The sequence below is a fragment of the Gavia stellata genome, chromosome Z (assembly GCF_030936135.1).
Source record: "Gavia stellata isolate bGavSte3 chromosome Z, bGavSte3.hap2, whole genome shotgun sequence".
NCBI classification, from domain to species: domain Eukaryota; kingdom Metazoa; phylum Chordata; class Aves; order Gaviiformes; family Gaviidae; genus Gavia; species Gavia stellata.
In genome coordinates, this window is record NC_082637.1 from 66,831,827 (window position 1) to 66,849,129 (window position 17,303).

The following is a 17,303-nucleotide window of genomic DNA, read 5'->3' on the forward strand; positions in this document are numbered from 1 at the left end:
CAAATGAGCTATCCTGGTAATATTTAGTAAAGTTGGAAATTCTAATATACCCCTTGCTTTTTTCTATTATTTTGAAGGGTCTCTAATGACTGAAGAGATTTGGCTACCTCCAGTATGGCATTTTCTCAGAGATCAAGAACGAAATCACTGTAGTGGCATGTAATATATAGTAACTGTCAATGCAAATCCAAAGCGCTTACAGGCTTTTTCAAAAATTATTTTTCAAGACACAGATTTAAAAAAACATTTTCAAATGATGAATAAAGAAAAATTACAAGACCTTAAACAGAATTCAAAGTCATCGCAATGGATTTCCAAGTCTTTCTTTTTCTGAGTTATTTCAGAACATTTTAGGGCAACAGTGCTGGAAATACTTTAAACCTTTGTATGCGAATAAATCCAGCAGATCCGATCCGTCTAATGCAGATGCAATGAATAAAAAGCGCATCCATCTGCAAACAGTTTTCTAGCGATAATGACCTTGTAGCTAACTTCCACAGGTTACAGGATTTCACCCCTTTGTCCTTTCTGTAGATTGGCTAACTGTCCTGGTTTAACCCCAGTTGGCAACTAAGCCCCACACAGCCGCTCGCTCACTCCCCTCAGGTGGGATGGGGGAGAGAATCAGAAGAGTAAAAGGGAGAAAACTCATGGGTTGAGATAAAGACAGTTTAACAGGTAAAGCAAAAGCCGCACATGCAAGCAAAGCAAAGCAAGGAATTCATTCACCACTTCCCATGGGCAGGCAGGTGTTCAGCCATCTCCAAGAAAGCAGCGCTCCAACACGCCTAACAGTTACTTGGGAAGATAAACACCGTAACTCTGAATGTGTCCCCCCCCCCTTCCTTCTTCCCTCAGCTTTATATGCTGAGCATGACGTCATATGGTCTGGAATATCCCTTTGGTCAGTTGGGATCAGCTGTCCCGGCTGTGTCCCCTCCCAACTTCTCGTGCACCCCCAGCCTACTCACTGGTGGGGTGGTGCGAGAAGCAGAAAAGGCCTTGACTCTGTGTAAGCACTGCTCAGAAATGATGAAAACATCCCTGCTTTATCAATGCTGTTTTCAGCAAAAATCCAAAACATAGCCCCATACTAGCTACTATGAAGAAAAGCAACTCCATGCCAGCCAAAACCAGCACACTAACTCACTGAGACACCAATGGGCTGCAACACATTTCCTGAAAAGAGAATATTTAAGTATGAAGCATGTACTATTGGAAGTTGAGAGTTAAGTTAAAACATCAGAAACGGCTGGGAAGGGATAATGACGCTTTGCCGATCTTAAAGACTTTTTGTCTTCAGGACCCTTTATGAAATCTCAGAACTATATCTGGAACCCACTCTTCAAGCTTTTTACACTGGGGAGACTTTGAAAAAGGTTCCCAAAAGCATGCACTGATTTAATGTACTACACCACAAGGCACTGACCCAAACCTTTGAAGAAGCATGACCGATAAATATGTATTATCTGAGTTTGGTAAAATTATGTCTTTATTCATTTTAAAATGCTGTTATGCCACAATAATAGCATGACAACCCCAACTTCTTTAGGTGACTGTTATCAAAGACGACCATCGTTCTTCTGAGTTAAACCTTATACAACTATACTGAAATTATTGTCTACTATTTTGTCTTTAAACTTCATTTTTAACAAAGTATCTCAGTAAGTCACCACTACAGATCCCAGACTGTTTTAGGTTTTAAGCAGAAGTTTTCCTTTTTTCCTTCAAGCTCAGTGGGTGGTTGGATTGCGACTGAGATTAACTGCAATTAAAACACATGATGAATTAATTTCATTTTGCTACTACAGTCCAAGCTCACTGCAGACACCACCTGTAGTGTAAAATAGGATAAATACCACAGCACACCAAGAGACAAATTACCTTGCCTGTCACATGCTGCTGTAGCACCCAGTGTAGAGATGTAAAAAACCCTCTTCAGAATTATTTTTCCCTTGTTAGAAAGCGCAACCTCTGAATATTACTGCTATGAGTACTTGGTTGACTTACTATGCAAAGAGGCATATGCAGTTATCACTCCAATGTAGATTAACATTCCCACAAGTTATTCAAAAGCATAAAGTTATGCTGTTAAGAGTACATAAAAATAAGGCCAAAACAGGCTGCTGTACTATCTTCATACTCAAGTTAGTTCAAGCATTTTTACACTCAACTACAGTCATTAGTGTATCAGATGTCCATCCTTGCTTTCAATTTCAAATCCCAAAATTCATTCATTCATTCATATTTAAAATCTTGCTACCTGTCCACTACAAAAATCAAATACTTGGTGGTAATTTAGTGCTCTTCCAGACTTTTCATCCACTCTTTAGTGAGATTTGACTCTTTGCTCTCAAACACAGGATAGAACTACTGTACCTCTTCACAGTCCTTCCTGCACGCTAGCCTCTACTTCCATCTTCCAACCATATCAGACATTCTGTACCATCTTTAGCAGCCTCTGCTAACCTCCTTTCTCTCTTGTATTAAGGGTGCTTTATTTTTGTATACAGATTAATGCTCTTGAACCTTAGTTCCCTGGGCTTCAAAACATCCTCTATTATGGTCACAACAAATTGGGATGAGCAGAGCCTTGCCTGTGTTTGAGTGGATACCAGGTGCCATTAAATGTGTGTTCCATCACAGGAAGAGGAGTACCGAAGAACAGCATGTGCTGCACCACTTAATATGGAGCTATTCCACCCTTCTCTACCAGGTGATAGTTTTTGAGTTAGAGAAGTTTCCCTACTTCAGTAACAGATCAGAGAAGGGGGAGAGTGCACTGAGACAAGCCACACTCAATTTCTTCACTGCCCTGGAAAGTCAAGCAGTACCATTTTAGTATGCTTCTTACGCATGTTTCTTAAAAGCTCTGCAAACATTTCAGTGTATTAACAGTGCAAAAATCTCTGCCTTCCAGATATTCTGTAATTATGCAGTTAGTATTATAAAAAAGACACAAGATCATTTATTGCCTAATTGAAAATATTTCACACACACACTTAACTGACCTTGGAGGGATTGAATGGCATCCCTAAATATGAAGAGCCTCTGAATCCACAGCGATTCAAGTTTGATCCTGGAAAAGATAAACAAATAAAGACTCAACTAACTTGCTTTGCTGGAACGCTCATTATAAACCGTAATTCTCTAGTCAAGATCAAGACCTGTTAGTTCAACACTATTCACAGTATTACTAGAGTTTGCATGTGTCTCTCGGTATGTTCCCAACCTCAGTTTGTTACCACTCTGATTAACAAAAAAAACCAAACCAAAACAAAGAAAATCACAAGCAAACTTGATCCTGCTGTAGTGACAAAGCAACAGATTTTTTTTTATTTGGTGAAAATATAGTATTCATGTCAGCACAGAATCGTCTCCTATGCTCACAAAAACAAACAAAAAAACCCAGATTGCTCTCCTGAAAAAGTACCCAGAGTTAACAGATTTTTTTCCTCTCTGGATTCCTGCTTGGTAATACCATCTGTTCCCAAGCAGAATTGTTTTAAGATACTTTTCAACATGTACAAAGACAAAAGAACTGTTTACAGTTTTAAGCTAGCACCGATCTAACTCAATACTGTCAGAATGAAATAGTTAAAATTATGTGAAAGGCAAATTTTTAATTGAAGCCATTCTTCTCGCATCCAAACCACAGGTACGAGAACATTGTAGTTATCAAACATTTCTGTAAGTGATTCAGTATAATTTGTTTTAAATGTGTCACAGCATCTGAGCATGCAGTATACAGAAGCGTGCACCACACACTGTCTACAGCCAAGTACAGGTTTGCAGGTCTCAAATCTGCTTCTGCATGGCAATAGCTCAGTTACTTTACTCCTCAGTCTCTGAAAGTAAAAGCCTAATGAGTGCCATAGTTCAATGGCACTTAGGTGTTCCCAAATTCTCTCCCTTTGTTGTTTGGTGTGTCCCCCCCCCCCGCCCCCACCCCCCCAGATCGTCAGCCTTTAATAGAAAAATCCTCATGGAGGTTAGGGAAAATTGCACCACACTAACCAAACAAAAATAGTTATAAAGCTGAAAGTCCTAAAAAAGATCACTGCAGTGTGGTCTACCAGTTCTGGTGTCATTTATCAGCACATTAGCTTCTAATTTTAAATACATTCTGCATGTATGCAACATTAAAACTAGAAGCTTTTATCAGTCTAAGTACTTTAATGTGGTTAAAGTATGCAAGTTTCTCTACCAGCCAAGTCTTTGGATCTAATTTACTTGGAGTGAACTATTATTCAACAGGAAAAAAACCCAACCACCTGCAATTCTCCACTTCCTCCACCTTTCAATCAAAAGTACTTTTTAATGATTCTACAGGTGTAATGAAGGTCATTTCAGCCTACACTAAAAACTGGTATGCTATAGGCACACCCACAAATAGAAAACAGAAAAAATATCTGTATTTGTACAAAAAAACCCCCCATAACTGTTATATTTTCTTGTAATCTAAATCTTCTCAGCAAAAAATGTTTGTCTGTTACACCCTGGAGTCAAAGACTTGCATTTCATGTTGCAACAGGTTCTGGAAAGCACAATAAATATTAGTCTTAAGGTCTAATCTAAAATCCTGAAGGACACTGCCAAAAAGCATCACAATTTGAAAAATGACACAACGTGAATGAGTCAGTAAGAGGAGAACTAGAATTCCTTCTTCTTAAATACTAGATTTCCTAGGTGACACTGTGGAAAAATCACCATTCACTTGGCCCATTTCCAGTAAAAATGAATCCGTGTCTTAAGTGCTCAGGTAAACCACAAAATTCACTTTGAAATGGCACTAATGTGGAAACCCTTCATCCAGAAAACAGTTGCTTGCCTACTAGCACACAGCTGTTCTGGCCTGATGCAAATGAAAACGTGCTACAATTAGGGACAGCTCTGCAGTCAAACGGAACTCAGCTGTCAGTTGCTAGATGGAAGGATTCAACCCAGACAGACAGATCACCATCATTGGCCTTTTATACTGTAACTTATAACTAACTATCAAGGTAGAAATGGCAGTGTGAAACCCAAGTGCACTGTGCTGTGGGTCACTTCGATTGGCTTCTGACTTGACAACTACTATGAAAAAGAGTGATTAAAAATAAATTATATGAATGAAATAATTATTCCCTTTAGCTGTTCAATCCTTGTGTAATAATTTAAATCTTTTCTTATACTATTAAACTGCTACCAACTAAAAACCAGCATTGGTAATATTAAAATGCTGGATTTTTAACTGTATTGCTATCATTGATTTAAAATCTATTTTGACTCTTTATGTCAGTGACTTCTGATCTCCAATCCTAGGGTCTACACACTGGCTCCTAGGAGAAACAGAGTAACAGCATGGCTCTTCAATGCCCTTACTACTGCATAATCTTTAAAGGGAATTTTATCCCCTCTTCCAAACAAAAAACCTTTGTCATAAATGTACATGCAATAGATGCTTCCTAGACCTTCAACACTGCAAGTAAACTGCTAAATTTCTAGTTACAATTCTTGAATTAAAAAACAGAATGCTGAGCTGATAAAGGAAGTGTTAAAACAGGAAGTGAAAACATCTCATTTCTAACCAGATGACTCTGGCACATTGACATCATGTCTCAAATTTTTTTTCTAGCTTCCTGTGAACATACAAGTTCAAAACCAAATGGGAACCAAAGGGAAATTAGGGAAAAACCACTGTCTTTCAGTTTATGCACATCACCTTCTATGAAGTTGGTTGTACTATTTTATTGCAAAGTACTGGTACTCCTTATGTTATAGCTTAGTACTGCTAATCAAACTCTTGCCTACTTTCCTGAACCACAAACAACCTGTCAGGATCAGAAATAGAACTATAAATTAAACCATAGCCTAATTAAAAGGATACAATAATATTTTATGCCTCTTGTAAAAAACTGCTGGAGTGACCAGTTCAGCTCCAGCACGGTCTACTAAAGCATCAAGTACAACTGCAGTTATGAAATGGTACCACCTAGTGTTCACTTTCAGAGTTAAGCACATTTAACCACGTTCTGAAAGAGCTTAAGACAAAGCAAAAAGTAATAAACGTTTCATCAATCACTGCATGACTATTGCAAGCTGAACAAACCACACCTGGAAAAACTTTTCATGTTTGACAACAGAACTAAAGAAAACTGACCCTTTTCCCAAACCAAAAGACTCCATGCTTCAATCCAGAGCTGACCTTCCCATGAAGAAAACCATGTTCCCTATGTGTGCGTAGCCCAGAAAGTCCTTAAGACATATAACAGAGCTCCAAGTGATGACCACAGATGGCTTAACCTGGGAGCTCTTTCATTACAGAAGGACATTTATGTTATTTCTCTTTCCTGATTTGTCTTGCATGGGAAGATTGATAACTTTTACCCCTACTTCTTCCCATCCAGGTTACCTATGCATTCCTCTGGTGCCAAGACTTTTCTCATTTTGCTAAGTACAGAAGCAATCTTACACCATTGAAGTCTTAAAATAATAAAACAAAAATAATAATCACAGCTTTAACACAGTTTGACACAGTCACTACATCCAGATAATAGTAAGCATAAGCAATTCTTACTGAACTAGGGCTAAAAAATAATTATTTTTATAAATCAAAGCACTAGAATAAGTCATAAAATGCAAAGTTGCATTCTCTAAAATGGAAGTCCATTATACATCCAGATAAATACTTCAAATGTAGCCACTAAAGAAGATCATGTCGGAGGAAAATTCGTATTTCTGCTCAAGAAACTCATGGTCAGAAATCTCGCATGTAACAATAATCTCAAAAACAGTCAGTGACATTTTATCCGTTTTTTTTCAGTACTGACACACCAGTAAAGAAGAAAGAAGCATTATTACAAATCTAAATTTAGACTTTGACAGAAGAAAGTTTTAGGTCCCTGATGCAGCATAATGGTTTTCAGCCTGCTATGCATGGGTCCTGGGGGCTCGCACCCACAAATGAAGTATGTCTCAGCTCTCCTTTTGGTGCTGTTGCTTAGTACAGCAAAGTCAGTGAAGCATCCCGCTGTCAAAAAGTACAATCTTGTTCCCTCTCCCTTACTGGGCTGGCACTAGCACTCCCAGCCAACAGTTTACCAACACAACACAAAGCTAACCTTCTGTTAGATAAATAAATGCATGCTTTTCTTTCACTTCAACAAGCTAAACCAGCTCTCAAGCAGGGTCAAACAAGTGCCAGTGCTGTTATGGGTGAGGACGGTGGATGAACATGGCCAAGGAGTGTGCCTCCACTGTCTGTCTGTAGGTAGATTGCTTGTGTACAGAGCTCTGAATTCACTATTTTTCAAAAGCGCTGAACTGTTTTTAAATGTGGCCTGCAAGAAACTGGGATACATCTTTCTCACATTGCTAAGAGTTGCACCTTAAGATAGCTAAAATAAATTTGAAATTCTGTCTAGGAGCTGCTTTATGAGAGGAAAAACAGTAAAGCTCTGACATGACAAGGGTCTTAAGAACAAGCAGTTGAAACAGGGTCTTCTGTCAACTCTTTTCTAATTTCACTAGCACTTTAAAAAGTATGCCTTAGTCTAAATATATATTATTTCTGGTAAGGCTTGTAAAAGAGCACCACCCTCCTCAAAATGAAAAAAGAAAAAGAAAAAAGGTTTTTTTAAAGATTTCAACTTCTAAAAGGAAACACAGCAAGGTCTTTCTGCAGTGAACACACACACAAAACAAACACTCATATTAGCCATGCGCCTAAGCAGAGCATTTAGTTAAAGTGAAGGAAAAGTAACAATGGCCAAAATCTATGGAATATAAAGCCAAACTGTTTTGCAAGAGTTATAGAAGACAGGGGCCTTTCAAATAAGCAGAAGACAGCAATGAGACCAAGCATTCAGCTAAGGATAGTAGGTTTCTGTGTGAGGGTCAGCTCGCGTGTATGACATGCCATTCCCCCCTAATTAGAAGTGGTATTGAGTCAGCATCTAAAGCACTTGAATTGAGCTGAAATTATGGTACCTAAAGGACTTTATTTGTTTGAATCAGAATAAACCCACAGAAAAATACAGCCTATCCTGACAGACCTTAATCTTTACCTTCTGTTAGTGCATTTCAGTTAGGCTCACAGTACATACTTGCTTTCTCACTCAGCAAGATCAAGATCTCACCACTTTGCATTCACAAGCTTCAGTTTCACAGAAAAATTTGAAAGGCTACAAATGTCTGAATTGAAGCTTTCATGAGTCATCAGACATAACACATACCAGTAAATATATACATGTTACCTAAAACTAACACAGTATATTGTGAGATGCTATCTAAGAAGTACTCTAAAACATCAAATTCTGAATTTTCTACCAGGTTCTGTAATGCCCTGATGTAGTGGGTTGACCCTGACCAGCAGCTAAGCAGCCACACAGCCACCCACTCACTTCCCCCTCCCTGGTGGGAGGGCAAGAAAACAGAGAGAAGGAGAGAAGACTCGTGGATTGAGACAGACAGTTTGATAGGTGAACCCAAAGTTGCAGGCATGAGCAAAGCAAAGGAGGAGTTCATTCGCTACTTCCCATCGGCCAGGCAGGTGTTCTGCCACTTCCCAGAAAGCAGGGCCTCAGCACGCATAAGGGTTACTCAGGAATACAAATGCCACAATCACAAACATCACCCCCTTCCTCCTACTTTCCCCGACCTTTTACCGCTGAACGTGGTGTCAGATGGTATGGAGTATCTCTCAGGTCTGTCAGGGTCAGCTGTCCTGCCTGTGTCCCCTGGCTGGGGGAGAAGGGGTGTGGAGAGCCTTGATGCTGTGCAGGCACTGCTCAGCAATAATGAAAACACTGGTGTGTTACCACCACTGTTTTAGTCATAAACCCAAAACACAGCAGCATATGGGCTACTATGGAAAAAATAAATTCTATCCCAGCCAGTACACCTACTGTAATAGTTATTGATAAAAACAAACAGATATTAAGTTTGTAGAGCATCAACTGTTCTGTCTCCCATCCACTGGAAAAATGACAGTAAGGTAGCAGTAGTTCTCATAGTAATTTGAATTTGCCATCTTAAAAAGGTGCTTTAAATAAAAATCAACTTTAATGCTATGGATATGGAACCTTTAGACGGACAAACATGAACAGCAGAGAAACTTATTTTTCTGACAAGAATTACAGGAATTCTCTTTTTGCTCATTTTAGGAATACAAACAGTGATGTGATCAAAAACAAAGAACCAATATTCTGTAAGAACATATTCCAATTTAAAATGTAAGTTTTAAACAGGTTTTCAGTCCCAGACCCAAAAGTATTGAAGACTTAAACCAAGTACAAGACAGTTACTTAAGGCAAGATTATTGGAATTCATCATTCCAGAAACTACATGATAAAACAGCATTATAATATAAATGTTTGAAAATCAATTTTCTCTGGAAAAAGGGATTTATCAACACGCATGTCAAAGAAGCTGCACTAGAATTTTTCTTTAAAAGCAGAGTAAAGATTTTTTTTTTTTTTTACCTGGAAAGATTCTGATGCATTAAGCTAGCAACCGTGTTCTTTAACTAGAGATGCACAAGCATTTTGAAACCCGAAGCTTCACTGCTGCAGCCTACCAGAGTTTAGCTACTTCTTCAAACAGGCCAAAAGAGGGAGTCAGAGCTCTGCTGCTGGGAGGCTGCCAATTAACAAATACTGCACACACCCAGGATTAAAAAACAGAAAGTCAGTAAATTTTATTGCAAGTAGACATTACAGAAGGGTATACATTCCCTTCTGAACATGTAGTCGTCCAGTATCCAACTTGCTGCTGTTGGTATCATTTACATTTTGCACTATCTGCTGTCCATTAGATGAAGTAAAAATGGAATAAAAGTAATGCTGAAGGTTTAGGGGTCAAGCAAACAGAGTAGTGTTATTACCAAAAGCAATAGAGCTTAAGAACAAGAGTTCTTACAATGTGATAACACACAGGATTGGAGGTAATTTGGTTCTTCTGGCAAATAGGAGAGATTTTATTACTTCAAAGCAGAGAACGCACTGCCAAAAGCGCTCTCTGCAGAACTACAGTCCTGTAATTTTATGATGGGATGATAGCTAGAAAAAGAAGGAGCACATCTCAGTTGTGCTGTCTGTTAGTCTCCACATCTGCATGCTAAGACATATACTGCCCTCCCTAGGAGGCTCTTGACAATGGAACCATTCCAAACATTGGGTAGGTGGAAAAAAACCTTACTGAGGGTTACTGTGTACTATCAAAGACAAACAAACAAAAAATGCCTATTCTGATCTCTCTTCTTGCAAATTTCACTGTTCTTTCAGAACACACTCCTGAGGACTAGGATAAAGATCAGAAAGTGAGCCACTTCTAAAAACAAAGCATGTACGCCCTGGAATTTGTTTTTTTAACTCTAAGGGACAGGAACCTTCTCATGATTAAAAACATTGTGGGAATAATTATGTGATCCAACCCCCTAATGTTCTATAACCAGTCCGGGAATACAACTTAAGAAAAAACAAATGTATTAGAGCTAATGCCTGGGGTGGATCTGATGCTTTGTAAGTCACCAGAATAAGTAAAGGGATCTTTTTATTACTGTAAAAATCAAGCATCAGCAATCTCGACTTTCATAGGCTTACTTTATAAAAATGTTTTTATTTCATAAAATTGCTTTTAGGGAAGAGACCTAATTTGTAGTATATCATTAGACTAGATATTATAAGGAAATGCACCATTTTCTTTCTACAGCTATCCAACTTACAAGGTACATGTTCATGGTTTTACAGACAGGCACCTGGAATTACCTCTTCTCTAGAGACCAGCCTGGAGCTATATCCACACCAGCACTTAACACTGCCAGCACCTCCTGTCATAAAGCAGCAGTGCCTTGCCCACATCTCTCTCCCTTCCATGCCCTCTACTGCTACTAAGACATTCACCTGTGCTGCTACAGAAAAAATTGCAAAACCAACTAGCCCACAGAAACAGCACCTCCCTGACTTCTGTCAAGCCACCGGGAAAGAGACGCGTCCCAGCTTGGATCTGCTACGCACTTTCCAATCTGAGGACAGCTGGGACACAGCAACAGCATTACTCCTTCTAAAAACCTTAGGTAAATTTCACCTTCACAGATCCAAGGAACAGATTTTTCATTTTAAAGCAGGAACTGCATTTATTCATTTTGCTTCTTAAGTCTTACACCTTCCATTTTCCAAAAGCTGTTCCAAACAACCACACCTGTGCTCAGAGCTCCTGGTATAGCTACAGTTAGTGGAAATCAATATAATCACTATTAGACTTGTAATACTTACATAACATAGGCATTTCTTTTAGAACCAGATGAAACATTCCTCTGAGATGCTTAAAGGTGCAACTTCATTACTATTCTATACTGCCTTATCTTCAAATTAATTTCATAGCTTTACCTTGTATACATAAAAAAGTTAAACTAATCGCTTTTTCTAGCTTTTTTACTTTAGAGGGATCTATTTCTAGGATTTGCTTGACATAACTATCTGAAATTATCAGGACAGCACTTCAGGAAGGTCAACCTTGTATTTCATAAAAACCAAGAGCCATCCACTATTCCCCAGGTGCAAAGCAAAAGTAAAGATGTTAATATCAATAAAAAAACTAAAAACTCACTCACTGTCTTCTGTGGGAAGGACCTGCAGGGAATAAATCCATTCTATTATATCATCTTTGTTCACCACATCTAAGGAATCCAACATATCCAGACCAGAGAGTGCGAAAAACGCAATTGTCAACCTAAAAGAAAAAGATAAGACTTACACTTCCCACCATAAATTAACAAACGGTTGCAGAAACAGAAATATCTATGAATTCTTAGCCTTTGACAGAGGTGCAACACATACAGCCTAGCCCAGAAAGCATGAAATTTATCTACTAGACAAAATTATGTTCTTTGTACTGTAAACATTTCTCTGTCTCAACAAGGCTTTTCATATAAGCCACCCCTTATATAGTAATGATATGCCAATTTAGACATTAACCTAAGGGCCTGCTTACTTGAAAAAAAAAAAACCTAGAAGGTAAACTAGGTTATTAACATACAGAGCACTAGTTCTCTGTGATGAATTCTTACACGAACAGTGGAAGTGCAAGGTAGCCCTGAACTGCAGTAAGCTGTTCTCATTGTGTCCCAAACCCAATTTCAGATGCTTAGAAGTTAGGTGTCAAACAGCAAGGCTTCCTTTGCAACCAATCAATGTATAAATAGACACACAGGATGAATTACCATCTAGAGGCACGCACTTCTTGTCCTTCGGTATAAAGGAGCCGAGATGACTAACTTAATTAAACATCTAAAATTATGCATGTCAAATCCAAGTATCCAATACAGGAGTGCAGTAGCTAGCATGCTGAATGTCCTTCTTGCCCACAGCTTGTTTCCTTCCATGAACATGTGCTACCATACCTGTTAACTAACACCTTCTTTGAGGGTTTTGTTTTCACCTCAAACCACTGCAGTCACCTAGCTTACAGCACGGCCCCTCAAACAGTTGTATTACGTGCTCTGACAGAGCACCAAAGCAACAGCACTGGGTTAGGAAATTGAGATAGCTTGCTATGAGAGAAAATGTTCACGTAATGGTACCTTGGAAGTTCTGACTCAGATTAAAATTAGCTGGATGTATATTTTGCCACCTACACTTGCATCTGCCTATCCTTCTTCTACAAGTTCTTGCTCTCCTTTCACCACATAAGATGATGGATTGTGAAACAGCTGCTACTCAGGCAGAAACTACAGTTAGGCGTGCTAAGGAAAACAAAAAGTTAATGCCAGCTTTCCTTAGGAGACTAAGTTATAATTTACAGTTACCTCACAAGCTGGTGAGCCACCTTGGCCATCAGGAGTACGCACCTCTGAAGTTGAGGAGACAGATGCGGACAGAAGCCTCTACAGTCACTTAATTTCCGTGTGTGGTTCTGCATCAGTACCACAAATAGTAAGACCAAAGAAAAAATGGTGATGTCAGTCAGCCCAAAACACACCTCCAAAAGAATTCTTCTAATTAAAACCCAGTAGCCAAATGATGATGCAGCAGACACTGATCTCAATACAATGGCACAACCTCAAAGGGTGACATTCCTACCAGTGGGCTGACCGGCTGCTATAGTCATCATGCGGCCATTCACAAGCAGAATTTAAGTCAACAACTGCTTCAAAACTGTTATCATCTAGGATTACATAGCACAAGTGGCGGTGACAACTTGGTTGAATAATGGTGACTTGTTAAGCTGAGGTTACTTGATTTTACACAATCTTTTACTTTGACACTCAGCTTTTGCATTGCTTTTCATACCACTCTTAGAAACAAAAGGTTTTAATCTATAGTTTGCTTGGATATGAAACACTAACGTTCCCTACTCAAAAAACACCTCCATGCAACTGTAAGGTCCTTGCAAAACAAACAAACAAACAAACAAGAACCAAAACACAAAAACAACCAAAAAAGCTGAAACCAACACGGAATAGCATGCAGCTCCATTACTGCAAGTATTCATGGCAGAAAGAAACTGTAAACTTGCTCTGCAATCATTGCGTTCTAAAATATGTCTCTTTATTGTTGTTATTAGAAATAAAGTTCCTGAGTATAGACAGTCAAAAAAAAGCATGTTGCACACCAAGGTATTTCTACGTGGAACAAGAGTATCTTTTAAGCCATCTGATGACTAAAAAATTGTCTTTCAAAGTGCAAAATTAACACTTCAAGGCTTATGTCGACTTTTGCCATTGATCAGATCTGTGTAACCAAAATCTGATTATAGATAATAACACATTATTTCAAGCAAAACCACTACTTCTATGAAAAAAACAAGGAATTTACTGTTAGGCTACAAAAATAAATTATGTCTTTGAAACCTTGTGTGCATTTTCCAATGTTCACAAACACTAAGTTTGACAATCTTTTACTGCAACTATTTAAAGACACTCTCACACACTGTTACCCAGCTAAACTACCTCCAGTTGCACCCTTACTCCATATGCTATCCTGCCTCACAGAAAATTAACAGACGCATGTTCTAAGACTAACAAAGAAAACTCTTAGCTGCACCTTAGCTGACACATAGCATGAAGTGTAATATATACAGTGATTTCCAGAGGACAACCCTTTGTAAGACAATCCCCAAGTTTGGCATCACTTTCGCTGTATCTTTTCTTCATGTCTTCTACCACTTTACTTACTGCATTGTGTATTAATTTAGGAAGTCAAACATCAAAGCTTGACAGCTGAAATTTGTTAATTGACCTACTGAAAGCTTACAAAACAGGTATAATTTGTCTCCCCTCCAAGATAAGAAGTAAAGACATTCCTGACGACAGATTCAGAGCTCTTCATCTTCAGGCATGGACAAAGACTACAGTTTCTCAGCAGAATTCAGAAAGCATTTGAAGTGACCGATTTGAGAAACTGAGTAAGCATGCTACAAAGAGCACCATGAAGTACCACAATCTGAAAGACTTCACAGACTAGAGGAGTTGCATTCTCCCGCAAAACCTCACAGTACTGACTGATCATGTATGAAACACTATCAACCAGATTACTTAAAAATGACTGTTGCTGATGTTTCATGCAAGAACTACAGACCAAAATAATTATGAAGGCTTTGACCCAGTAAGTTGAGCAAAGAACGTGAAATCAAATTTCTTTATCATTGTACCTACTCCCTTATTGTTTCACAAAGTACAGCTTAAGTTAGAATGGACCAGCACTGTGTGGAAAATTTCCCCCTCTACCACCGTGTCTGGTGACAACAAATGCAGTTGTTTCTGCTGCAGTGCAGTGAACCAAAACTGACAATTTTTTTTTTTTTTTAACAAGTCTCTCTTTAATTTACTTGAATTTCCCCATCTAATTCACCACGAAACCACTCAAATGCAGGAACAAGGGAGGTAAGAACAAAAGGGTTAACAGCATTTCTTTCTGCAGCAGTAACAGCAAAGGAGCCTTGCTGAACTCAGTGACCTTAAACTTGCCAAAAAGGCAAACTTAGTGGCCCCAAGGTCAAACTGGGGAAGATGCATTTATGGTTCAATCCCCGCTTAGAGCTTGATAACAGACATGCATGTACATCTGCAGAACACTGATCTAAAATTCAGTATGAGAACTGAAAAACCTCTGGCTGAGTAAAAACTTCATGACTTCAAAACATACATGAATTTAGATGATCACAATTTTTATTCTAATTGAAGGCTTAGACTGTGCTCACTAGCCAAAATTAAGGCATCCTGAAATAGTTTCAAATTAACAGTTCAAATTTTCAGAAAACAGTGTTTTTTCAGCTTTGCACAGCCACTATGTACAATACATTAAATAACCAGGGCCCAGTGTATTGCAGCTACTATGACCACACATTAAATTTAAGCTCAGACAGCTCATTCATTTCTCAAGAGTTCTCAAAACAATTAGCGTTATTAGCATTATTCAGCAAGACTGGGGAAGACCCCATGTAAACTGGAGCCTGTTTCAGCTCAGTGGCAAACTGCAACAGCTTGGCAGTGTAAGTCACAGAACAGAAATGTCTAGGTCACCAAGGGCCTCTAGAGACCACCTGTCCCACCTTCTGCAAAATGCAGGGCCTTAGATGAAATGACCCAGGACCCTGTGAAGCCAAGTCTTCAAGGGAGATTCCACCACTTCAATGGGCAACTTATTTGTGGTTAACTGCTCTAAAAGTGATGAACACTTTTCCTACATCCAGACAATTTTCCCTGAAACAACTCATTCCCATAGCTTCCTGCCCCATCATGGTGGTCCCTTGTGAAGGGTGCACCTCCATCTTTCTCTGTAAGTAGTTTCTCGGTAATGGAAGACTGTGACCAGATCCACCCTCCTCTAGGCTGAACAAACCCCATTTATTCAGCCTTTCCCCATAAGCCAGTGTGGTTAAGGTTAGCCCTTTGCATTACGAGTCTAATACATCTGCCTGTTATTGTAACTTTAACACCTAGAAAAAGTTAAGAGTATAGCATGCCTAGACTTCCTGTCATTTAAAATAACTGACAAAGTACACTGAAACATCAGCCAGTTCTTAATGAGTAAATGATTCACATCTCTGAAATCAAAATTTCTAACTTTCTTCTTGAATATAAAGTTATGTTATTCCACACACAGTTTAGCGCTATCCACACTAGTCCTTACATGTTTTTGCCAAGTGTTTGTACTCTCAACTGAAATAAAGCTTGATTTAGCAGGAAGACTTGATCTAAGCCATTAAGCATTATTCACAGCATGACTTGCAGATTACAAAGTGAAAAGCATCCAATGATTTTATTGGTTGAGTAAGATATTGAACCCTCTATATGTCTCCAAGTTTTCATCAAGTGCAGCTTGACAATTAAATTATTGATCCTCTTGTGCCTCAGATGTAACTGACTACCTTACGTGAAGACTTGTAAGAATTTGAAATAAATGCATTCCGAAGCCATTACTGGTACAAGTGTCCCTCTAAATCAAAGTGAGGAACATACTTCACTAGTATTTTAACTCTTATACTAGCTAACGAAGATTTAAATTATTTCTGTTACATAAACAAGTGTTCTGCACGCTGACTTCGAGCTACAAAAGGCTTAAGTAATTTATTTTAAAATCGACTTCCACGGTGGATTAAAAGAGTGAAGCACAGGACTGAAAATAGATTAAAAGGTTCAACAAGTCTTCCTTTGTGGATATCGGGGAGTTTAAGCGAGCACAGAATAAACCCCTACAACAACAACTATTTTTTGGGAGACGCCCGCTGTTGGGCAGATTTACAGTGACTGCTTTCCTTCTGGCCACGGCGGCGCCCGGCCGTTCAGGCGGCCGGCACGGTGCGGTGCTGCACCCTGCCCACAGCCGCAGAAGGCCGGGCCGGGCGGGCAGCTCTCCAGGAGGGACTTCCCGTCAACGCGGCTGCCCGCCGGAGATGGAAGAGTCGTCGCCTCCGCGAGACGGGCGGCGGGCACCGGGCGAAAGGCAAGGGGGTCTGTCCTGCCTTCCCACCGCGCGGCCCGAGAGCGACGTGGGTGCGTCAAGACCCCGGCCGCCAGCCCGAGAGCGGTGGGGCCCGGCGGCCCCGAAGGCCGGCACGGCGGCGACCGCCGCCCGGGCGCGGCGCCGACCCGCGGGGGGGACGGGCAGGCGGCCGGCCCGCCCGCGGCATGAGGAGCGCGGCCCGCTACCTGCTGGTCTCCAGGGACGAGTAGCGCTCGGGCAGGATCTGGAGGCAGCGCTGGAAGAAGCGCACATGCCGCTCCCGCAGGAAGTCCAGCCGCTCGGCCTCCCCCGAACACGGCGCCGCCGCCGCCATCTTGCCGCCGCCCGCGCTCGGATTGCGTCGCGCCCGGATTGCGT

At 40.0% G+C, this 17,303-nt stretch overlaps 1 protein-coding gene across 2 annotated transcripts in view; it reads right to left on the reverse strand.

Moving 5' to 3' along the window:
* PGGT1B (protein geranylgeranyltransferase type I subunit beta) overlaps nt 1-17,212 on the reverse strand; it is a 41,926-nt gene extending 24,714 nt beyond the window's left edge. The window contains exons 1-2 of one of the 2 annotated variants that reach the window (XM_059833908.1): nt 17,132-17,212; nt 3,012-3,079 (exon numbers count right to left, since the gene is read on the reverse strand). In XM_059833908.1, coding sequence (XP_059689891.1) covers nt 3,012-3,079; nt 17,132-17,198 — 135 coding nt within the window. In that variant the 5' untranslated portion in view covers nt 17,199-17,212. Of the gene's footprint in view, nt 1-3,011; nt 3,080-11,593; nt 11,705-17,131 lie in introns of those variants that run through there. The other variant, XM_059833907.1, reaches the window with a different exon arrangement.
* Nucleotides 17,213-17,303: the final 91 nt, after the last annotated feature.